The 26,245-nt window shown below is 39.0% G+C and overlaps 1 protein-coding gene across 1 annotated transcript in view; it reads right to left on the reverse strand.

Moving 5' to 3' along the window:
- Window positions 1-2,147: 2,147 nt before the first annotated feature.
- The window catches only part of nrg3a (neuregulin 3a), a 357,673-nt gene continuing 333,575 nt past the window's right edge, over window positions 2,148-26,245 (reverse strand). Inside the window, exons 5-9 of the mRNA XM_029521625.1 lie at window positions 25,817-25,919; window positions 19,738-19,864; window positions 10,657-10,772; window positions 7,827-8,006; window positions 2,148-2,838 (exon numbers count right to left, since the gene is read on the reverse strand). Of these exons, the coding sequence (XP_029377485.1) occupies window positions 2,148-2,838; window positions 7,827-8,006; window positions 10,657-10,772; window positions 19,738-19,864; window positions 25,817-25,919 (1,217 nt within the window). The remainder of the gene's footprint in view (window positions 2,839-7,826; window positions 8,007-10,656; window positions 10,773-19,737; window positions 19,865-25,816; window positions 25,920-26,245) is intronic.

Genomic DNA, 26,245 nt, shown 5'->3' on the forward strand with positions numbered 1-26,245 from the left:
GGGGGGCTTATCAAAAACAGAGTATCCAGGAGACATTCTTATGTCTATGTTGTCCAAGAATAAACTTCTGACAGATGAAAAAAAAAATCCAACCTTTTTCAGTCAGTCAGTTCTAAATGAAAGTGCAGTAAACCAAGTACTTTAATTTGTATTTGTACATTGTTGTTTTTTTTATTTTCAAAATCAAACATTCTTTCATCAAACAAATTAAAAGACGTAAAATTGTTAGTATTAGTTTAGTTGGTTTAAACACCTCACATTAATTAAATTTTTGTAAAAATGACCACGGTTCCCTCAACTTCTCCTTCACGGGCTCAGTGGAAGCTGGATGCAGCACACTGATGGGGAAATTTGTGTGTAATAAAGAGCCTTAAAATTGGTGTTGGCCCTCAGGGGCTCCCCTTTTCCCTTTGGGGTCCCCAAACATTTGCCTGATTTGTCCATTTTGATGTTGCACCCCTGAAAACATTATACTGGAGTAAAATTTTGAATGCAGTTAGCCTCTGAAATGAAAAACTGTTATATTATGTAAATACCAAAAGCTTTCCATGGATGATGATTCAGTATGAAATTGAAGATCAAAGTATATTGCAAAATCGAATTTCTGTCATTTAGGTAGCAATGTGAAAACAGGAAACAGGCAAGTATCAACTACTCCAGGAGTAAAGGAAAATACTTGTGGACAGTTATCCCGGGTCCTGTCAAGCCATTGCAGACCAGATTGAGTGTGAAAGGATAAGTACAGTATATTGGTGTAAACCACACTGATATTACCCAGCATGCGTGCCAGACAGGGTGCTATTAGGGTGTCATTTGTCTTCCAATGAATCAACCAAAACAAGTCTTATTTTGAAAAAAATCTTTACCAGAACTGCAACTTTTTTTTTTTTTTTTTTACTAGTCACCGAAAACATTTGGCTGTTAACGTCATACAGAGATTCAAAAGCTTCCAATTCATAGGATACAACATAGAGACATTTATTTCTTGTTTCAATACCGACACTTCCCATCAGCCCCAAAAAGCAGCAATGTTCATTAACAAACCCAAAATGAAAAAAAATAAAAAATAAAATAAAATAAATAAATAAATAAAACGAGAAAAAAACATGTCCGATCAGCTCCTGTGGGTTCCCCTTAGCCCTCCGTCTTTTCTCTTCTTTCATGTCGACTGTCCAACTAAAATAATGCACAGGTGAGAGAGAGAGAGAGTATGTGTGTGTGTCTGCGTGTGTGTGAAAATATCATTTATAACAAAGAAAAATAAATTTTCAAAGGTTTGAAACACTAGCCAAAGGAGAGTCAGCACCTTGGCTGTCTTTAACAATCTGCTCTCCAAAATTGGACCGGTTGCAGAAAAAAAGTCATTTCCCGTTTTTTTGTGTTTCCTCACTGCAGCCCAGCACACACGTACGCACAGTTTTTCTTATTGTATCGTAAACTCCCTCAGAAGTGTCACTAGTTACTGCAGAGGGCTGTGCCGGAATTCTTGGCGCTTGTAGAAAGGTGTCCACATGTCAAGAGGAGGGGGAAGAAGTCGGTGGGGAGGCTACTTCGCTGTTTACCATGTTGGGTTCTGTGCAGACTCACAGAATGGACCTCATGGCTTGTGTGCAGCGGGAACAATTAATCAAGTTCTTTCGATTGACGGTTCAAGCCAGAACCATAATATGACAGGGTTAATACAAAACAGGGAGGAAAAAAGAAAAGAAAAATAATTACATCATTCCTGTGTTCTTCAACTTTGTACTTGGTCACTTTTTGAATTCCATATATTTATATCCATATATATTCATATATATTTATATATTCTTTTTACAATTAAAAACACCATGGATTTGACAGACTATTTGGTTTCTTTTGTCTAAGTAGAAGTGATTTTCTTGTTTGTAAATAAATGCATGTAAATACTTTTTTTTTCTCTTTTTCTGTACTGTCAGTTGGTGAAAAGGCGGCCATTTGAGAAGTGTTTGTATGTTTGTATCCATACATTATGCATATCATCAGCACATTTTTCCATGATATCACCTTTTTTTTCTTTTTTTCTTTTTTTTTCAATTCGGCATTTCCACTCTTGTCCCACAGGTGCAGAACGCCACAGTCTGTCAAACACTATCAAACCAAAAGCAAAAGTCTGAACTGGTGTGCTTTCATTGGCTGGTTGGGCCCAGGTCTCTGTGTGATAGGCTGGGGCTGAGTAGCTGGGTCTGCGTTGGTCCGTTACTCAGCACGCTAGCACTTCCTCCATTAGGGTTCAGGAAGCAAACTGTTTCCCTTGCCTCCACCTGCACAGCTGTTGATCCCGTGCTGCTGCTGCTGCTGAACCCACCCTCTTCCTGCTTCCTGTGAGCCAACGCCAGCGCCCGGAGCTGCTCCTGTGCCTCCTCTAGCAGCAGCGCCACCTCATCCTGTTGCAGGCCGACAGTGGACGAACAGGAAGAGGACAACATGTCAACGTGCACTGACCTTCCTCTTCTCTCGCCCTTACAGGGCGTGGTGCTGCAGGTGACGGACATCGCTATGTTTGCTGGTGTGACACTTGTTTGCATACAAGACACCTCGTTGTCATGGTTACACTGGACAGAGGGGATGATTGGGATAGAGCAGGAGCGAAATGGTGGAGGTGGGGAGTGGCCGTAGTGGTGGCTGGGCCTCCGCAGGCTCTGGGTGGAGGGACTTGGATCATTGTGCTCGGGCGGAGGACACAGGCCTGAACGTACCTCCATGTGATCGATCCAAGGTGGTGGTGGTGATCTCGTCCCCATGGAAACAGGAGTTTGCATATGTAGAAGGGAATCTCGTCTGGGGTTGTCACATTGGTTCTCTCCCTGCATGTTCCAGCTATAGAGGATGGGAAACGAAAAGTAAAGACAGGCAGGATGGAGACAAAAAGACAAAGAGAGCAATGATTATTCAACTGGAAAGAAACTTCTACTCCTCACTGAGAGGAAAAGTCGGCGTGTCTTTGAGAGCGATTTCAACTCAGTCACCTTTTCAAACTCCCACACTGAAACCTTGATAGAATACACAGAGGGACAGCTCCCCGGCCTTTGCCATCTTACAGGCTAACCAAGGATGCTGAGAGAGAGGAAGATGAGCCTGACATCTTCCTTTCATCTCTTTATATCTGAGTCTGTGCACACACGCAAAGAAAATCCAAAAACCTTAGCTCCTTTTTAAAAGTGAAGCGTCAGCCCAGAGTTAAATTTTTGTATTATCAATTTAATGACTTTAAGCATGTTGAATATTGGAGTGTTGTTACAGAGCTTGAATCATCGAAGAGCGAGGTAATGGGATATCACGTGGACTAATTTCATTTGCATTTTAGTGAATTCCAGTATTAGGCCCAGGTACTGTTGCTCAGATATTAAACAACAGTTGATTCAAGTTATGAAAAATGGCTCTTTTTTATAATAAAAGTTTCATTTGGTGCCATTGGACATGTCTCTGCCTGAAATTTACTGCCTGACTCCTTTTTTCACATCTGAGCTGAGTTGTCATACATACTGAAGATAGGTAATCTTCAGTATGTTCCCCATTGTATGTCTCAGATAAAACCATGTCCACCGAAGTAACCACAACAAGCGGAGGAAACTGTACGTATCAAACGATACATTTATCCTAGTTTTACATATAACTTCAAACTTTCGGTAATTGTTCTCAAGTCGTTCCACAGTAAAGAACATTCCTTCTAGATTGAGACTTGATAAGAGGCAATACTATACACAAGCCAAGGCACAACACTATGGACAGAAAGACCTTTTCAAGTAAACCTGTTACATATAGATTGATATTCTTTGAATCTATTAAATCTTGCCAGCAAAACCAAGTGTGTCAGAATAAATATGGGGCCTGTTATTTTGATGAAAAGTTTTTTTTTTTTTTTTTTTTACAATATAAGATTGACAATCCTATTTTTGACAGTCGCATCAGGGACCATCCGTAATGCATCTGGTACTTAAATCGATATCAGTAGTTGAAGTAACATTTTCCAAATTACTGACATTTGGCTCCATGTTTAGTCTTGTTTACTTCACAGACGTCTGAAGTAGTGGACATGCGAGGCATTCATTCATTCATTTATCGTAGATCCATCACAGGACCAACACACAGAGACAGACAGAGACCAACAACCAACAACCACCAGATATCCTGACATGTTATCCATGTTGAGCCCAGCTATCATGTCTTTCTCCATCTGTTTAACATGACCATGCCTTCGCTCTTGCCACTTATCTGTTTTCTAACTAGTGTAGACCCTTATTACCTTTGTGTAATGACAAGGAAACGTATGTGGTTCATCGGTCAAAAGAACAGCTGTTACTGTGAAGCACAACTGTAACTTATGGAACTGAAACCTCTGTGTAGAAATAGGTTGAGTCTAGTCAATATAACTTGAGCCTAGGGGAGATGTGACCTCTGACCATCCGTAGTTAAAATGATCAGGAATATGTTCAAAAACCTTATATAAATGTTGTCCAGAACTCTGTGACTTTGAGACACTTGGATCATTCTCTGCATAGGTTTTGTCTCCTATGTTGTGCAATTTACATATTCCTTCCAACCAATCAGCAGTTTCTGTGTGTTTATTAAATTGTTGCTCAGACAGCTTTTAGGTAAAAACTTCCACGACAGTAATAATTCACAATCCTTTGCAAAGTCAAAATTCAACTTCAAGTAGCCCTCCCCTGTGATATTCTCGTCTCACTCAGTCATGTTCTCCATCAAGATGAGCAGATAGAGAGGTGGGTGGAGAAGGTGCTTTCTCCAGATTCAAAGGAAATCACATCCTGGTTTTATCACTGCAGTATTTTTCCAAAGACATGAAAACCCCTCAGTGAGACCACAGCAGCGCACTGGTGGGCCCTCGGAGAGAATCCCAGGAACGATAAGACAGGATGATGCGAAGGCGCTAATTCCCAAGATAACATTCACAGACAAATCTCTCTTTTGATGTGTTGAAACACAATCAGATCGCAAAAATCTATAAAGCAGAGTTCAGATATAGACCCCCCGAGCTACACGGGAGCAGCTGCTGGGGTATTACACAAAGATTGTGTGTGAGTGAAGTGAGATAAGTGACCAGGGTTTTTTTCCATTACAGGAGCTCATTACACGAACAAATGTTAAAAGTCATTTCATTAATCCATGCCCCTACAGATAATTTTTTAATAGACCTCATGTGCTTGGTGATTAATGTCATTTAATATGACACAGTGAAGAAATACAATGCCTCCCATGAGCCTTTACACACATGCAGATGTGCACACCTACACTGTCTAACTGAGTGCTGTGTATATCATATACTGTATGTGTACAAACATAAAGAGCTAGGGAAAAAACTGGCACATTTCTGAAAATAAATAAATAAATAAATAAAATAACTGCAAACAGTGGACGGAAATATAAAGATGTGTGCCGTCTCCCTGTCAGCCATTTTGGAGACAGCTTTATCTTAAAATAGAAGTAACAAAACAGGACATTCTGTCTGCCTGTCAGCCATTTTGTTGCGATAACACTAGGCCTCTCTAAGAGGAATGGGATAAAAGCAGGCAACCTCTCTTTTAAGCCTTTTCTGACTGTCATGCACCATATGCACAATCCTTCATCACTTCCTTTTAAATTCCCGAGGGATGATTTTTTTTTTTACTTCATTAACTTTATGTTTGAGTGCTGTCCTTTGTGTCAGAACGCTTTCAGACATATTTTCACTCTATTGTTGACTGTGCATCTCTGGTCAGATGTCTCCTTGGCAACTGAAAGTATTAGACTACGAGACCGAGGGATGCCGTGGACTGTCTGTCCATCTGTCGTTATGTGAAATGTTAGCTTAGATTTGTGAATGAGCGTGTAAGTGACAAGTGTGTGTGGGTCAGTGACTCAGTCAGCACAAGCGTGTGATCTGTGTGTGCGTGTGTGTGTGTGTGTGTGTGTGTATGTGTGAGCATTAAATGTGAGACTGATTGAGTGTGTAGTAAGTGAGGAGCACAACAGTACATCCAAAACTTTGTGTGTTTTTGATGCAGCATCTGTGCATGGATGCATCTTTGCATAAGGAGCTTAAGCAGCATGGGGGTAAGACTAAAGAATACTTCACCAAAAGATGTTTGGGCAAGCTGGAAGACACTTGAGTGACCATCCCAAGCTTAAGCTAACCAGAGGACGCTTGGGGTTGAATGGAGAGCACTTGAGTCAACCAGAGGGGACACTGTTGTTGAGCAGAGCTTGCCCAAAAGACACATGGACAACCCAGAAGATGTTTGGGCAAACCTGGAAACCAGAGGGCCCTTGGAGAAGACCAATGAGAAGGTGAGTTGAGGAGAGGCATATTTACACAGCTCAGGTGTTCCTCAGAAGTGACGAAAAAATTAAGTATGAAATGCCATGTTTAAATATGGATTCATTCATCAAGCACAAATGATAGCGGTGATAATTCCAATTCTTCCCACATTGTGCACACCACTCAATCTACTGTATGTCTACTGTTGCCTATACATGGGTCCTGTGTGTGGAAGTGTTTTTGTCCATCAGTATCTATCTGCAGCTTCCCAGTTCTATTAGTATGCATGTAGGTCATGCAGAGCTTTATCCTGGAGCTGGTACTGCTTGGACCTGAGCGCCTGAAGTGCGGTTTGCTAGTCCAGGGGTGTAAAGAACTGACTCACGACCCAATGAGAAGGAAAGGAAAGCACAGTGCTTCAAATGGAATACATTTCTTGCTAATCTTTTCCACTGATCATTTGCATTTCCCCTGGCTGCCTGCTGGAGTTTCACCCGAGAGCTGTAACCCCACAATGGTGCGTTTGAATGCTGGGATTTAATCGTTGCTGCACCTCCAAAGTCATCAACAAAAAGCCCAAAGCCCCAAATCAGAATTTATCACAGGAAAAGCGTGATGTTAGAGTGAAGGAAAGAGCATGAAAGATGCTTGTGTCATGACCTTAAAAGCCCCAGGTATCACATAAAGCCTCTCCTTTGAGCTGGAGCCACTGTACTGCAGACCACAACATAACCCGACCTTGTTTTTATCTTTGCTCAGCAGATTGGAAAACAAAAAGGATGAGGAGGAGTGAATAAGGCTTTAAACCCCCCCCCAAAAAAACAAAAAAAACAAAACAGAGAATGGCTTTGAAATATCCACTCTTGAAATTAAATCCACTGCTTTCTCCATGACAGTCTTGTAATTTTCAGTTAGTCGCTTTCATTGAAATGACTCGTCACATGGAGGATACAGCAAAGAACTAAAGCTGAGTCAAAAAGAAAGAGAGAACGAGGTGAGGATAAAACCTTTAAATACTATAGATCTTTAAGCTGTAATTACACTTCAAACAGCCTTTGTGCCACTACATAGAAAGAGCCTTCAGTGGTCTGGATCACACAGTAAGATTCCCTTATATTTATACATAGACACATGCAAAGACCTAATACGAGTGATTTTTCTTCTCTAGAGATAGAATTTTTTGTTTCTTCAAACAATATGTAACAGCAATTTGTTGAACAGTAAATATGTAAAATTAAACATGAATGGAACAACCACAAATCTGACCCGAACAGCAGCGCAGTTTGTTTCTTTCAACTGTCTGATATGAGATGTAGCATTGTCTCCTGAAATAGGTGGGAGGGCTAACCTACTGCAAATTGGTTGCTGTGGTTAGAATAATAGATAAACTTATTAAGGCGTAATGTTGTCAACATGGTTATTACAATGATGGTTATAGCTTGCTTATGTGTGTGAATGGCTTTTAACAACGTTTCAGACGTCAGTCTTTTCAAGTTCAATCATTCATGGTAATTTAATGAAATCCAGACAATGAGCGAAGCCTCCTCACCATCTCTGTGCCTCAGCTTCCTTCTCAGTGGAGTCCACTTCCTGAAGGTGTTGGTAGGGGGAACCTGAATATTTGGATCCTCCAACCGGATTCAACCTCCCTCTGGATATGGGTGGGGTCCTGCGTGGAGCTGACCAGTGAGCTGCACGTGTTCTCTGGTTGGGGCTTTGAGACAAGGTTCTATTAGGAAAAACAGATGATTATAAAAATATAGAACTCGAGAGAACATGCTGCTATATATGTAGCTAGAGGGATTTTCCATAAATATTGATGACCAAACTACGGACTTTGGCAATAATGTGCACATAAAATTCATTTGATGTAACTGGGTGAGATAGGGGTCTGTTGTAGATCTGGGGGTCTTAGGCTTGTGTGTCATTATGTGTAAAGATATGGGCAGACAGTCCATGTGGCAGCAAGTCAGTATGTTTTTTAATTCGTTATTAGTCTTAAATAATTTATTGGCTTCCATTGGTGTATTTTGGAGCCAGTCCATAGTTTTGGACTTGACAAAATCTCTAATATAAGCATAATCACTAAACTGATGTCTATCCATACACAGCCTCGGTCAACAGCCTTATCAAAATGAATATTTATTCAAACTGAAATCAATTACTTTTTCCCACTAAATCATTGTAAAGTGCAGAGTCTGGATTAGGAATGAGATCTGTGAGCCTTTTTGCATTTGAGAAACATGCTGAGGGTTGATAATGTGACTTTATAATTACAGTTGTGTGACAGCAACGTCTCCTTTTTACTAAATTAATGTCAAATATAGTCAGATAAAACTTGGGCTGGGTATCTTTCAGAAACATTCAATAATAATACTGATAATAATCCCTTTAGTTTAATACCAATTGGGATATACTATAATATTCTATAATATTCTATATACTATAAGTCTGTGACTTGAGTTTTAATTTTTAGTTTAGTTTATATTTTAATTATTTTTTGCAGCTGATCAGCTCATCATGCAGGATTCAAAGCTTCCAAGAAGGTTTCTGGGTTTGTGAAGACTGTCTTTCATGATATTTGTAGTTAGTTACACATCTTTTAAGACAACTACTAATCTGTTACTCTAGCATAACATAAAAACTATTCAAAAATCTGGTGGTAATGTAAGTGTCCTCTTTGATTACATATACCTTCTGAGAAGTGCCAGGAAATACGTAAGAACACTTTCAGTTACTTTATTGAAGTAACTTCATGCTGCTATTACATTTTTGTAATATTCTGGTTTAATTTCTGCCCAAACCTCATTTGCAGTGTTTTGGCTCTGAGCCCTCATTCATATTTTAACTCTGTCGTTTTGAAGGATAGATTTTCCTCCAAAAATGGACTTCTTCGCCAAAACAACTGGAAGTTCTGCAGATAGTCTCACACTTAATGGTGTTTGCAGAGTTTTATGTCAAAGCTTTTCAATGGCATTTTTATGAAAAACACAGAATCAGCCTTGGCCTGTTTTTTCCTGTCTATTTTGGACCATGCTCTGCCAAAACGCACTGCTGTCCTGACAATAGTTCCTGAGTATGTGCAAAAGCTGATGGTACTGCAAACAAATAGGCCCTGATCACCCATTGATGTGGAGAGCAATGGACTCCCAGCCCAGTCCTTTTGTGATCAGCTCTGAGCGCTTCAAGAAAAGCAAAATACAGAGAAAAGGAGCTTGTCCAAAAGGTCAGAGACGTGGAAGGCTGTCTGATCACATTTCTGGTTTGCCAGGGAAAAAGGCCTCTCAGCTAGGGCCCGGAATCCCTTAAAAAAAAAAAAAAACCTCCAGTTGCTCTAACTCAGCAATACAATGGCCTTCACAGACCACGTAGCCCTATCAGAGACTCTTACTCAACACCCTAAAGCAGGACTAGGGGCCCTTCATCATATGATGCTGAAACCAAAATCCCTCCTTGTTTTTAGGTTATTGACTAAAGAAAATGTGAAAAAAATCCCACATACTAGAAAGACAGAATTCAAATCAATAGTAGGATGCACATACTCCTTCTGCTGGAGGCCCCTTTTCTTAGTTTCAGCTTGTTCATGTGTACTGTAACAGAAAAAAACAACCTTGGCAAAGATGGGAATTCTATCTCAGAAGTATGTACTGTCTCTCTGTGTGTACTGAAGAGTGTTGATGCTGATGAACATGCCAAAGTCCAGTCAGCTCAAACTCAGAACTGAGCAGTGTGTTGAAAAGAAAAAGCTAACTTGAATTTACACATCTGTGCTGGCTCATACATTCCTGCACATGTTCCCTGTGAAATTTTGTTACCCTTCAAATGTAGTAATTCTTCCCTACTCCTTCAAAGTCTCATTATTATTGTCATCTCTGCATGGAACGTGAGCTCACCAACGAAATGTGCTCTGCACTTCATCATGGCCTTTACAACAGGTATCTGCCGATACTCCAGATAGTAACCCTCTTTGTGCTTCATATATATAAAGCTGAGTGCTTTAAGAAATGGTCACTCCTCACTCTTTGCTGCAGAGTTCTGATCTCTATTTGACTGAGTGCCCCTTGCTGCGAGATATGTAATAAACAAAGATGCCAAATTCGCTGAGTGTTATTCTTACCAGAAGAGTTCTGTGGTTTTGCCCTTTTATTGATTTACTTATTAACTTGTTTATAGCTTTAATTATAATTGCTATCATTCCTCCATAAATCCGCCATTAGCTTTGGATGCACTGTAATGTGGATAATTCAGTTTCTCTCTTCATTGTGCCCCCGCTGTATACAGCAAAGGACAACAAAGTTTGTATAATGTGCATTATTACTGTCTCTTGCAGTAAACAGAATATAGCAGCTCTCCAGCACACGTCTGTGTTTAAATCATACCTGTGATGTTTCGCAGCACCTCTGGAGGAGCTGGAAGGTGTGGTGGGGATGTTGCAGTTTGCAAAGCTGGACTCACAGACATTTCCCTGGCGAGACTGGGATGAGCGTTTGCAGTACTGTAAACAAACAAAAAAGAAATTGCAAGTTATGTCAGGATGTGTCCTTCTGACGAAATGCCACCAATGATGCTTAAGGTCCCAGATTTTACAAAATGAGATTTAATTTATCTTGTTCTTTTTTTTTTTTATCAGGCCAAGGTTCAGAATTAAAACTGTGAAGCTATCAAAGTGCTAAGATTGGGTGACTAATTTTCGCTATCAGTGCTTCAAAGAACAACCAGAAAAATATATAATATTGGACGTTTAAAGTTATAGTGGTATAAATGTGTTACTGCTCAAATTGAAACTTCCCTTTCTTAAACAGGATATGGACACATTTCTGAGATCTAACCTTCCCCAGTTCTTTTACTCATGCTGGGTGCCTCAGTGTGGGATGCGCCTGCTGCTTTGATTGGAGTTGTTGATTGTCAGATGCTAAATGGAGTTACGTCACATCTATTTCTGTCATTAAACCAACCAAACATCATTCTCGCCCGTTGAGGTATCGAGGTAAAATGTTTGGCAAGCCAAATGGAGGCTGATGATATAGTGATATAATCAATGTGACACGGGCTTCAGGTTGAGTTACAAATTTTCAAGCAACAGTGTCGCGTCACTCCATCACAGATGCCAATAATGGTTCAATATTTGGGGGGGGGGTCAAGAAAAATGTCAACCTGGAAAATACTCACTCTGGATGTACGTTAAATATAAAGGGCAACGATAATACCCAGTCAATTTGCATTTAAATTGACTTCTGCATTTAGGATGCTTTAAGAACTAGAAAAGGCATCTACAATAAAGGGTAGCTATTAGTTCAACATGGGGCAGCACGGTGGCAAAGTGCTCTGGGCTGTTGCCCCACAATAAGAAGGTTGTGGGTTTGGTTCCTGGCCTGTGGCCTTTATGTGTGGAGTTTGCATGCTCTCCCTGTGCCTGGGTGGGTTTCCTCCCACCAACCAAAGACATCACGTTTGGGTTAACTGGGGACTCTAAGTGGTTGGTAGGGCTGAGAGTGAGTGGCGGTTTTTCTTCCCACCATGAAGGTCTGAGCAACAAAAGGGTGACACAAGATAAAAGATTATTGTGGTGATTGACTGTAGAAGGCCAAAGCCTTTTCTGATTATTCTTTTTTTTTTTTTTTTCTTTCTTCCTAGATAATAGCATCTTCTCAGATTCTTCGAACATATTTAAGTCACTGTGGCTTAAATATGTTGTTTAAAACTGACAACTATTGTTTTGGCGTCAGAGCTGTTAAGACAATTGGAAAAGAATAATAGTAATTGTAATTAGAATTTTGCTAAGAAGGTGACATTATTTCAGCACACATTCTGTGAAAAATGTCATCAGTAAAATGATTGGATTCCAGCCAAATGCAAAAGAGGTCTTAACTCTATTTAAAAGTCTTACCTCTACTTTTTAAATTGCCTTTATTTCAAAACAACATCACAGTATATTATACACTCGATTTCATTATCAACCCATCTCAGTGTCCTATATTTTCTTAAAGTTGAGCTTGCGTCAAATAAACCAGTAATACCATGGAATTAATCATCTGCTAAAGTCTGGAATCATCACAGTGGGAGCGTTGATTAGTAAATCTATGTTATTAGGCTCTGAGTGTTTCTTTTCACTGCAGGGTATCAGGAAATAGTAGGATAACATCGAGGTTTTAAATATTTGCAGAGACTAAATATCAATAATCACAATATGAATTTCCTTGGTGGTTTCTCACTCATAAAACACCAAGGTCCCAATTAGTGTAACAATTATTGCATTTTTGAACCAGTGGAAAGTGAGCCCTAAAAGTAAACATCAGAACTATGGTGAATTTGTAATGTCACAACAAGCCATTCAACGGCCTCAGCCATCCCTCCATTTCCACCCACCTGGACCAGCAATTCAACTTTTCAGGGATTTCTCTGAGTGGGCCACCTTAAATCTGTTATTATTTTGTGCCGGTCAAAAAGGAGCCTCAGAGTTCCTCCTCTGATTGGTCTGCTAACATAAAGCTACCGTGAGATGGTTTCTGGTCCTTAAAGCCAACACAAATACACGCTTTGTTCATGCCAAATAAAACGCAATAAAAGAATGCAGCATGGAAACGTCCAAGTTTTTTGCTAAAAAGAAAGTTGTTTTGCTACCAAATAATTTTTTGATGTTGTGTTCTACTGCAAGATTGTAACTATACTTTTTTTGTCTTTTTATATAATAACTCAAACACAGGAGCCATGAATCCATGTCTTTTTTGGTGCAAATAACCCCGGTGATTTTGTTTAGATTTATCACATACTCTCACTTTTACATATCCTCATCTTTACTGCCTTCTATCCATTTTCAATCTCTTTCTTATCCGCATTGATCTATCCTGTGTCCCCTATCCTTCCCATCTTCCCATTGAGCTGCCTTTATGACAGGATATCAAACTCAGCAGTGCAGGTCCCACCTCCTCTCTTGCAACTCATTTCAGGTTCATCCCACATCTCATGAGAGACAAATATGCAATGAAAGAAGGCAGCTTTCTGAATCTTCATTTCCCGATATGGTTGACAAGGCAGACTCACTGAGTTAAAGCGCCAGCAAAGATCTGCTGTGAGCTCCTCAAAAGAGCACAGGACAACACAAGATATTTTTAGCCTTCAAACTTCAAAAGCCTGCAAGATGTGAGGAGAGTGATGCTGGTTAGATTTCCCACCTACTACATATACCTTATCTGTGGTTTGCATCTGTCTTTGGCAGGGACACTTTCCTTTCCCTGTGTTATGTGAGCATCATCTAAATGCTATCTTCTAGACTTTGGTAACAGATACTTTTTTTTGTGTAATTTCGTGCTCCAATGTACTTTTACGTTCTTTAACGCAAAGGTCCGAGGATGCCTAACAAGTCTGTCACTGATGCAATCCTTTTTGAGGGCCCTCTTTGGGACAAAAGTCTCGTGAGCGTCAATTGAACTGGCATGCTTATATGACCATTTGAAGGCTGAGTAGTATTTATGACACCATATGACTCAGTGGCAGGAAAAAAGGAAGTCAAACCTTTGGAAATGCCCAGTTTTAAAAATTAAATAAATAAAAAAAATCAAAGATTCAGAGAGCAGGTGAAAAAAGTAACTTAACCCTTACATTTAAAGCTCCCACCTAGTCTAAAGGTTGATGTCCATGTGGTCTTTGTAAAACAGGCCTATCCTCGAAGTCAATAATGTGAAAGTATCAAAGGTCTCAGTCCACAGAGAAATACTTGCAGCCTGTCTTCAGAAACTGAGCCTGAAAGCCAGACGTCAGGACTTCTAGTGCTTTTTGATGTCACAATCAGCTATATCTCATCTGACTGCAAAGAAAGCAGCCGATCAGAAGTGGGGCTCCAGACCAACCTGTTGTAACTGCAGCTCCATTGTGAAAAACTGGTCTTAAATCGCTAATACATATTCTGTAAAATGTAAAATGTGCAACATTTCACAGGTGATTGAGCCTCCAGGGGCACAAATAACCTCAAACTCTTTCAGCAACTGCTGATCTGACAATTTTCAGGATCAAAAAATGGCTGGCTTTTTGGGGAGAGTCAAAGAAATCTTGTCCATTTATAATTTGTCTGACCGTGGACCGATCTATCTGAACTTTTTCAGATGACTCAGTGACTTTTTCTTATTCATGCAGATTTATGAGATCTGACTCACGTGGCAAAGTAGCTCAAACCTTTCACTTATTTGGGTTCCGGGTTGGAAAACTCCTGACTTCGCTTAGTTTTCTGAATGTCATCTTAATAATATCGGGTGTAGAAAGCATTTTCTCACAATTGTAACTTCAATGTCTGACCACATTTTATCATTCATTAATATGAATGACAGAGAAGCAGATTTATTATCAACTTTGCTGGATCATGAAATCCTACATTTCAGTTTCAAGCTTGTCCGCATCGCATTGTGTTTGAGTCCTGCTCTTTGTATTACAACCAATAGACGTGATATTGTTATAGCTTAGGTTGATTGTGTTGAGTACCATTGAGCACTTCAAACATATGAACATACACAGACCAATGCGTTAATGCTGACACAGTTTGGTTTCCTTTTGTGTTTCTGTTTGCAAACAGGTTTAGAAAGACCACTTGAGGGAAACCTGGAAACTCATGTGTCATATAGCACTACTAACTGTGTATAGAGATCATCAATAAAAATGTAATGTTTTATTGCACAGCTGCAAGCAAATAAACAAAACGTTTTAGCTTCACAAACACGTAGATGCAACAGGCAAATGCAATCATTGCTTTGACACCGACTGTGTGCAACGTCTAAGCATTTATGGAGCAAAGAGTGCATGAAACGGTGTTTATTAATGGGCGTGCTTATGTGTGTGCTGTAATAAGGGTTTTAATCTCTGCAATAGAATCTGGTATACACTGTAAACCTTTGGCACTGATATTTGTTATCACTGACATACTGTCTGGAGGGGGAACCGGGAAATGATTTTTATGATTTGTTCAGACATGTTGGCATCGTAACATCGATGCAGCATTATAAACACACAGACAGCCACACAGCTGTAGACACAGATCTTAGCTTTGCAGTAGGTACAGGATGATCTTGTTCATGTCGGAGAAATAAAGTTTTCTTTACTCGGCACTGACAGACAGACTCTGTGGAGCACCTGCAGAATTTATGAAAGGGTGTTAAAAACCTGATGGATATCAAAAGACTGGCTCACTCAGATCTCTACTTTAGTTGACTGTATAATTAAAAACTTCCAGCAATGGTAACATGAGGTGTTTGTCTACAAGCTTGCACGCTTCAATGAAGTAAAAATGTAAAGTGCAGCATGGTGAGGTGAAATGGAGATTTAATTACAGTGACAAAAGACTGCAGAGGGATTCAGCATAACAGCCTGCTGTGTGGTGCATTTATGTAATTGTGTCCTGCTAAAGACCATTGACCTGTGTTTGCAGTTCTGTGTTCACAAATGTTGGTAATTGATTGCCTGTAGACAGAAATAAATGTGATCCTGGGTGCGTCGGCAAAATATAAATACATAGATGAAATGAAGTAAAATAGAAATTGAAGGAATATAACAAGATTTAAAAGTGGTATTTTTTATGCCAAAGATCGTCCCTCTTGTTTTTCTTAACTACATATTCTGTTGAGTCAGTAAAGCTTCATCAGTAATTTATGATACAGCACTAACTGGGCATTTAGCATAATATGGAAAACATATATATATTTAAATTATATTCATCTACAATGTGACTAAACAGCAGGACAAAGTGACCTGAATATGAAAGCTGTAGAAAGATATCCACATGGAGCACTAAGGGTTGCAAAGTGAATTTCCATTTCCATTCATTAATATATTTTTTTAAATACTATTGTGGTATTCCGTGGTATTCTTGAGGTATTCTGGGTAGAAGATCAAACATCAATGTGTAAAATGACTAATACAGGCTGCTTCCAAAAAGACATATACTACAAATTTTGAATGCATATCCTGTTAGCAATTGAGCTAATGACTCTGCCAGCAGGCAGCCAGTTCCAACAGCTTTTGTGTCAGTGTATTTGAGTAGCATTAGCATGTTCCCAATATGTTAGTGTTAATGTGCTCATCAGTGGCTCACAGCAGCTGAATTAACCCTGAACTTGACCTTTGCACCTTTGCACCTTGCTGAGCTTTTAGCACAGCGCGCGTCCAAAGGATGTGCAGGTGACTTTCACTGCACTGTCTGGTTTGACATGGTTGTAGTGCTAATTTTAATAATAACATGGCCTCTCATGTTGGATGGAAAAATCTTTTTATGTTTTCCTTTGGTATTTTTTTTTTTTTTTTTTTTTGCTAACGATGATTCAAACAGAATAAGTGCTTTTACAGCGATTAAAAAAAAATGCTCCAAACTGATTATTATAGTTATTTACAAATTACAAGACAATAGGTTGAGACTTTTTCCACCGAAGTATCTACTGAAGCAGTTGTCTAAAACAACCAGTCAAATCAATCATTCACAAACACCTTATCTACTGGCTACTACTCAAATCACTTTAGCTGTAAAGTGATTTAAGTAGTAGCTCTAAAAAAGAACCTCATCTTAACAGAACAATCCATCAAAATATGACTTTAAATCATCTGTGAATTGAAGCAAGAATAGCTGAACATTAGTTGTAACATATATAAATGTTTTAATTAAATGGAACTGATTTAACTTGAAATGCACATATGTCTGTGTGTGTAAGATTTGGGCGTTGAGTTGCAATTGTAACAACTAACTGTGAATTTGAACCATTTGAAGCTCTTTGATCATAAAGCACAACTCCTACATACAAATCAGAGATTTTTAGGATAGAGTTAAAACGGGCAGAAATCTCCATTTAGTTCATAATTTTTCACCTGATTCTCTCTAATTGTCCAAACTAACGCCAGCGTTTAAGGAGTTCAAGCTTACATCACTTTGTATTACATTTAAATTTAAAAACACATTATTTTTGTTGAGTTGCCATGGCGTCTTTCTGTAAACCGAACTATTGGATCGTCTGTTTCTGCACATTCTGCCGGACCTACTGTCTTTGACTAAACACAGCTTAATTTTTGTAGTTTGTTTGGTTGAACAATTGAGCCAAAACCATGAGTGCCACATTTGCGAATTAGAAGATCTAAAATCAAGTCTCTGCAAATCGTTCTTTAAGTCACACAAAGTTCATGAATGTAGTCCATTGATTAGAGAAGTGACCAGGATCCAAGGCCTGTAGTTTCGTCTCTCATGATCGATGTTATTGAAAGTTAATAGTTTAGCCAAATACCGTTAGTTCCTTTGCTGCTATAACTTCTTCTTCTCGTCTTTTTCTCACATTGTATTTGAATATAAATAATGTTTATATCAAACAGAGCAAAATATATGCATTCACAGGTAAACAGAAGAAGCCAATATACCCAAGTGAGACCTTCAAATTCTCAATAAAAACTTAAAGCCCAGAAAAAAGAAAGATTTTTTTTATGAAATATGTAAAAGATATCACACAAGTACAGTGACCTGTTTAAAGGCTGAATAAGAAAATGGAAGGAGTTCAAAGAGCAGTAGGTTGGCTCATTCCTTCAATTAACTTCAGTTGTGAGAAAAATCGAAATAAATTGATGAAAAATGCAAAAAAAGCTAAGAAATAACAAGTTGGAGTAATTGTGGCCTGAAAGAGCTTAACATAAAATCTTATGTCATGTTATAAGTTGAAATGATGAACCAATAAAAAAAGCTGTATGTTCAGGAGCAGGAGGAGCACACAGGTGATTAGATGTATAACTAGCTTAACTACATTAGATAACCTGTAGATAACCTGTTTTTCTATGGCACCTCAATATACACGAAACCGTTCGCATTTACAAATAATCTTCAGGAGGATTTTAACTTAGAAATGAAATTCCTTCTCTCAGTGTTGAAATTAATGATTGAGAGGATAGGATTGGAACAGAATGAATGAATTATTTTGCACCCAAATGCGAGCACAACTACGAACAATGTCTCAGTTCATTGAACTAAAGCAACATAGAAATGCTACTCTTTGACTGCAAAAGTAACGCTGACACATTTTGACAGCCACTGGAGCATAGTCAAACTAAAGCTTTAAAAATGCATCAGTATAGCATTCCTAATTTAATGAGATATATTGCAAGATCTTAATTCACGTATAACGGTTGGATTTTTGCCATTCCTTTGATGTTCATGCAAATTTGAGAAGTCAGGTTGTTTGTCTTTAGTAGAGCAGTCAGCTTGAGGGTAATATGAGGAGGCATGTCTGACATAGCGTCTTCACAAACTCCAGATATTTTAGATTATTTTCAAGCTTTGATTAGCTCTGTCTCCAAGCCTGAACAGATCTATATGAACTCTATGTGAACTGAAACTCAAGTGGAGATCCTCAGGCATGAATGCCCTAATGCTTTCAACTCTATCAGCCTAATATTAAAGTTGACAGAGTCTGTTCGGAGTGCTGCTCTATTCAGATATTTTAATGTCTGTGACCTGTTGATTCAAGTTAAGGGTCTATGCGACGCAAGTGTGAGCATGAAATAGGATTTCTTCTTTGATTTTAAAGATGGAGTTGATTCTATATCAATACAGTGAAAGTATCAAAGCAATCAGTCCATAGAGAAATACACCCAGAAAAACTGGCCTTAAAAAACAAGCTGCCGTGGTTTCTGTAACCCTGTGATGTCACATGGCCTTCCTGTCTCATCCTTGAAGGAGTTTGATTCTTCTAGGAGTTTGCCTTCGTTTTTTGATGGAAATGTTTTATTTTGGACTTGCTATGGCTATTCTCAACACTTTGGCAACACTAGAAAAATGTAAAATAAATAAAAAAAATAATAATAATGAAAAATAGTTATTTTTAGTTTGTATAGTGCAGCGACTCTATTCTTGAAATAATTGTTTGACATTTTGTAAATATGCCATTTGCCTTCTTGTTGATTGATAAAAACGCTCATGTCTATAAATCACTCCCCCATCATCCTTGACCTTCTCTCTAGGACTTTTCTCCACACTTTAAAAAGGTCTCACAACTTTCTGCTTTGACTCTGGATAATGTTTGAGAACAAGCTAGTGTTTGCTTTTATGCTAATTAGCACATTAGGGACAAATCAGCTAAATCAATCCAAGGACTAATGGTCAGCTGTTTCATGAAATGCTGGTGTGAATTGTAATTATCTGTGACCCGTGCAAACAGAGTTCTGCATACAGAATATCAGAGAATCTTCTGTATCAGTGTGTTTATGATGGATAGAGAGAGATAAATATACAGTGGAGTACATATTCTTTGATTCATTGTCATTTTAAATTATGCTCTCGGAGGAAACAGGCGATTTATTCAATGAAGAATTTTGGCATGTGCAAATTAGATGGAAAATATAGTGTGCAAGGGGTTAAAGCTTATGTGTACATGCGTGGCTGCGTTAACTAAAAGGCAATGAAGTCAAGATATTAAAAGGGGAAAAACAAGCGGACAAACAATGATGGTCACCTTATGCATTTGCATGTTGTTGTTTTGGAGTCTCATCTTGGCATCCAGGGCATTATGGGAATTAGCCGAGTAGTTTTTCAAACTGCGACTCTCCTTCAGATGGGCCTGGAGCTTCTCTCTGCGCCGCCTGAACAGAAGGAAAAGATGGGATTTACTCACCGACTGCATCAGCTATCATTTACTCAGTTACTGTGATTCTTTCTCTGGGTTGCAGGTTTTCAATGCAGCTAATCAGTGCATGTTCCAGCAATCCTCAAATCAATAATGTCTCAGTTGCTGACCCGTACAATACAGGTATGTATTAGGATGAAGTGTCTTCTTGCAGAAGTAGACCTCAATTGTGCTCAGTTGCTTTCCTTCAGAAAGAACTTCCTTCCCTTGAGTTTCTTCTTGCACTTCAACTTACATCTTGTGATTAGAGATCATCCTAGTGGTAGTTGTAATGATGACAGGAGCAAAGGGAGGGTTAGGGTTAGTGTACAGTGATGGAGTTTTACAGAGCGTCAACCTACAGTTGGTCGGAGGTTCTGGTGGATGAATGGGTCAGCAAAACATGACATCTGTGTTTAATTCCCACGTAGAAGTAAAGGTTGTGTTCTTTCTATTCAGTAATAGAAACCATGTTAACTGTGTTGTGTTATAATTGTAACCATGACATCAAAGATCTGCTGATGTTGGGAAAGTATTTCTTTTAACCCAGATCGCCATCCTTTCCTCAACCTAACCAAGCAGTTTTGCTGTGAGATTGTGAGATTAGGAATTGGTACATTAATTTGCTCTTAAAAAATCTAAATACTGGGTTTTTATAATAAATATCAGAAACTGTAATAGTTTCACAGTTGTTTCAGAAATGACTGAGACATTAGATAATATTAATATCATTGCACACAGTCACTGTGTAGGTGGTCAATGTAGTTATCCACTTTATATGATAAAGGGCCCGAGATATGCCAAAAAGTCCAGTTTGCAGTTGCTCCAACTCAAATCATCCGGGACTTAATGGATCTGGTTCTAACGTCTTTGTGCCAGATGCGACAGCAGTCCATGTCTCCTGTCAGAGCTGTTTCAGCAGCCCACATAGGACCAACAGCATATTAGACTTACTCAATGCACGAAAGCCAGCCAAAAACTATGCCAGACTATACAGGAGTTGTAGAGTGAGCAATCAAACTAAATAAAATAAATAATTACTGTGAAGACAGTGGAAGTCCTGAATGTGGAGTCTTATCTGCTCCATCACAAAGTAAGTGGCTTCTCTGCCTCTTCTGTTACTGCCCCACTTCTGAAACTGACAGCGAGCCATGTCCTTGATGACATGTCAATCTTGGAGTCTCCTCTCAGACCACAGACTTAATATAGTGTGGCCAAGGAAAATTGCACTCTCATGCCTATAAGGACAAAGGAGAGGATGAAAGTGAGCTATCGACCAAAGGAAATTTCTATCTATACCTCTCCCTTCCTCCCTGAGCAGTGATAAAAATGACTTGGCACAATCTAACTTCCACTTTCTGTCATGTACCTCAGCTCCATTTAATGATTGTTTGAAATTGTTGCGTTGAGATGTTTTGAGTCTAAACCATATATATCTCAAATGTGCTTTAATTGAAATGGTTGAGTATGAATTATTATTTTCTCCAAAGACACAGAAGAACCGAAGGCAATGACTTGCAAACTAATCAGTTTGACCCTAATCTTGCGTGACAAGAGGTCCAAGGATAATCATGTTAGAGGAAGTGGAAAATTTAGACCTTTCGAAGAATAATGTTTTTCGAAAGAGCTGCTCTGGTTTATTTTACTTCGAATTTACAGCCACGGAATTTAATTAATGCTACTGGAGTTACCCAACCTTGTGCACTTAGACTGACTAGAAGAAAAAGGCACTAAAGCTGCAGCATCACGATTTGGATCTGTTGTGCCAGGTGCACTCATTATCAGATAGAGCAGATGAAGCTTTTGCCATTCCTGTCTGGGAGAATTTGCTGAATCACAGCGATGTAATTAAGTGCTTACAAACAGACTCACTGTCAGCACCTATCCTCTCCACTTCAAAAGCACTTAAATGATACTTTCTTAGGAACTGTGTTTACTTTATATGAAAAAGCCATTATCTTGTCTAATGGCACAGTCTGGATGGTTCTTAAATGTTTTAGCATGCAAAGGTGCATGTTTGCTGTCAATGATAGAGGCATAAATTTTTGTCACGAAAATAAAAAATATGCAGACAGAATTAATACACACACTTGCTTTTCAGCATCCAGTGTAGGCCTTAGCGAACAAACAATCTTTTTGAATGCTGCCTTTGGGGCAGGTACTGTTTTTCTACTGTTAAAACAGTTTAAATTGAATGAACTTGCACAACAAAATGTGTGCTTTGAAAATTTAAAACAGAGCCCTTTATGTTTGCTCAGAGATGCATCATCAATCTTTTTGAGTAACTCACTATTTGTACCTGCAGAAAGCTTTAGTTCTTTATCTAGAAACTGTCCCGACTTAATTGGATCAGTTAACAAACACATCACATCGCAGAACTTAGTTTTGAGGCCAACTAATTCCACTTTGCATTTGGTAAAAAGCTCAAACCCAGTTGAGTTGCTCAAAAACTGTTTAGCATTTTCTAATTTTACAGCCTTACTTAATGAGAGTTTATTAACATCCTTATAATACAACTTTGAATTTTCTTGGAGAAGATACTTTATACATCATGTTGGAAAGTCTCAGTAGAGAGATAGTGGCCCGGAAAGACAATGCGACAGCCAATCTTAAAAAGGGATCTGTTAAGATCATTAAAAATTAAGCAGGCTAGTTTGCATGTAATTATATCCACATTGCACCTTTTGGTTTGCATCCAGTGTTTAGTGAGAGCAGAGGACGTAGTGCGTCGGTGGATAAATGTGCAGAAAGCCCATTTCATTTCACCTGTCACAGACCTCCACTTAACCTTTTGTCTTCTTATGAATTGTGACCGTGATATTTTTCGAACCTTAAATGTTTTAGATGCTGACCTCCAACTGTAAATTTTCTGTGATTTCTTTGGAATTACCCTAACTGATGATCTAAATGGCTGATAATAAGAAATTTGAGGAGAGAATTAAACTCATTGGCTCATTCATGATCAGTTCAGATCTCCAGCTTTAATTGTAGCGATTCATGAGAAATGCAGCCAGTCATCTGAACTAAACAGGTATTTATTTGTGCACTCTCTGATATGACCTACAGATATCTCCTGAACTAACAAACTGATGAGGGCAAGGGTGATAGACGTTGGCTGTCACATTTATAATACTGAACATGTAGATTTTTCTGACAGTGGCCTACCTATTGTTTTTATCATGGTAACCACGATAGTGGGTATGGTTTGGACAGGAAAACAAAATTTTGACTGAGATATTTCTCTTGGCAACACAGCAGCACTATTGTACTATTGCACTATTGTATCACAGCAAGAAAGTCGTGAGTTCGGTTCCCAACCGGGGGCCTTTCTGTGTGGGGTTAGGATGTTCTCCCCGTGCCTGTGTGGGTTTCCTCTGGGTACTCTGGTTTCCTCTCACCGTACAGAGACATCATGTTTGGGTTAACTGGTGACACTAAATTGTCCGTAGGTCTGAATGTGAGTGTGATGGTTGTTGATCTCTTTGTGTCTGTGTGTTGGCCCTGTGATGGACTGGCAACCTGTCCAGGCTGTACCTCACCCTCACCCAATGTGAGCTGGGATTGGTTCCAGCACCCCCCGTGACCCAGAAACAGATGAACGCTGGAAGATGAATGAATAGTTTTTCTCCACATTAGACACTGTTGTCATGGTTACAATAATACAATGTGGTTAACGTTATTAAACCGTCATGGATAAGAGGAGCAACATAAGCCTGCATAGCCCCCTCATTTTCATTAAGTGAAGCAGATACTCAGTTGGACTCGGGTCAGAGTGGCTGACAGAGAGTTCAGAAAATTCAATGAGTTGTTCCTAAAACTCTTTGAATGTAGTGCCTGAATCACTGTCTCTCTGCGGTGTCTTAGAATTTGAAGACAGTGTCTAAAAACATATATGAGTCACCAAATGTGAATTAGCGCTTTAACCTTATTGCTAATGAGAAAATATTAAAAAGAGAAAATGTGTCCCCCTCTAAATGCAAACAACACCATATGATGCCCTTTAAAAAAAATGGAATGGCAAGTCAGTCGTATGTCATTTACATTTTTTGTCTGGTTCCTTTTTCTCTGTGTGAAAAAACCCTCGACTTCATCTTCATTCAGGTCAGTTGGATTTGCACGAACACTTCTTCCTGATCAGTATGCTGCTTCTCTATTGAACAAGCAAGTACCCCGACTCAATTATGGATTCATTGAATGAGCCTGTCCATCATGCCTTGATCCGATTATCTTGTTGTCAGGCTGCTCAGTCACTCACATCATTATATTACAGAGGGAAGCCTATGGAATTACAGTGCCATCTATCACAGCCCACTACACGGACCATATACCCTATATGATAGACTGCCATTTTTAGAATATAGAGTCTTTGCAGACAGGGCTTGCAATGCTCTTGAAACTAGGGATGGATATGGGCCATTCAGATGCCAATTAATGTGCACACAGAGAATGCACTACAGAAATATGCAGATAGAGAAAGACAGAAAGTAGAGGCGAAAAGGCAAGGCCACAAGTGACCTTTAGGTGATAATGGGCTATGAATATGTGTGTGCACCAATTTACAAACTGCTGCAAATATCCAGTCTGGGATTTCTTTCAAGATGTTTGATCCCTTGACGTCTTCTGCCAGCCTGCACTAAGTGAAAAGTAAAATCGCTCCTTGGGCAGTTTGTCTACCCACAGCCCGCAGGACTGATCGCTAAATACTATAGTATTTTGCTTAGTTTTGGACCCATGGCAGTTTTACCATAAATATTAATGTAAATGTGAGTTTGAAGTTTCAAAAATCATTCAAAAATCATTCCAAGTTCAGATGGAAGTGAAATAAAAAAACAAAAACTGATGGGTGGGATGAAATTAGATGTCACTACAGCTAATTTACCTGTCAATATATTCATGGGACCGTAGACTGGATGTCACATTGGAACATGGTTGGAAAAATGAAATCCATCTAGGATTTGGATAAAACATCCAATTACAGTCCTTGAACTCTTTGTGTGTCTGTGTGAAATGCTGCAGTTTTGTTGAATTTTGTTTCCAGATGGATTTGTGTTTCCTCTTACTTTCACCTTTAGCTAAAATTAGCCTGAGATAACGCAGACTCATACCAAAGCTCTCTTATATAACTTGAGTTGTTAGTATAGTAAATAATTCCATTTTATTACAACCTGGGTTTTAGTTTAATCCATCATTTCTATTGGTTATGATTGGTAATTAGGACCTGGGACCCTGGTGACATACATAGATGAAATGAGAAAAGATTCTTCATTAACACAAAAAATATTAAAGGTGTCAGTCCACAGAAAAATGCCCAGCTCCTGTATTCAGAACCGGCCTTAAAACCAGCTGTCACAAAGTTAGTTGCTCTGCCCAGCCTCATATCCTCAATAGCAGGTGGAGGCTCAATGTCAGTAGAGCTCCAGAGAAGAAGTCCGTGAAAGGAGGTGTACAACTACATGAAGATGATTTTGGACTCTTTAAACCATAAATATGTCTTATGGACATCAACACTTCAAGTAAAATGCAGGGAAACAGTAATATATGGGCTCTTTATAGCTCACGATGAAAAAGTTTTCTTGGAACTGGAAAGGTGTTTAGTCAACACTATGATAAATGTTTGATACTGTAGCTCATGGTGTTGTATTTTATTGGGTAGTACTAAAAACTGACATAAAAACACACACACACACACACACAAAGTGAAAGAGACAAAAAGTGTGAAATCTATTAACTTTAGAACATATATATATATATATATATATTCATTAGTAAATAAGTTGGTGCTGTCATTATCCAAAGGAATGATGGCTTTTGTAAATTGTATGTAATTATCCTCCTAATAACTTTGTCCTGAAACTGTTAAATCCACAAGGTTTAGACACAATCTGGGGTTATGAACTTTATGTATATTCTTGCATGCTAGTCGTCTCACTTGTTGCGGCAGTAAAGGGCCATGCACAAGGTTCCCAGGAGGCTGATTGCCATGGCGATGGATGTGATTGACAGCACCTGTCTCTTGTACACTTCTTTCCTCTCTGTGGGGGAAACAAAACAGAGGAAGGAGTCACATTAATATTTGAACAACACACTCCTGGGAAATAAAGTCATAGATCATGTACAAGTCTGTCAGCGTATGCGAGTCAGAGACATGGAGAGAGAGAGAGACGTGGGTTTTTTGTGTGTCTGTGAGTGAATGAGTGTAGTATATGGTTGCGCTGAGATCCCACAGTCAATATGCACAGAGGCAGAGTTAATAGTAAATTAATACTATATAGCAATCTCACCACAACACAGAATCAAACATGGATTTGAGATTTGTACTTACCCACTTTTAATTTCTAGCATCAGTGTTTACAACACC

The sequence above is a fragment of the Echeneis naucrates genome, chromosome 15 (genome assembly GCF_900963305.1).
Source record: "Echeneis naucrates chromosome 15, fEcheNa1.1, whole genome shotgun sequence".
Lineage (NCBI taxonomy): Eukaryota > Metazoa > Chordata > Actinopteri > Carangiformes > Echeneidae > Echeneis > Echeneis naucrates.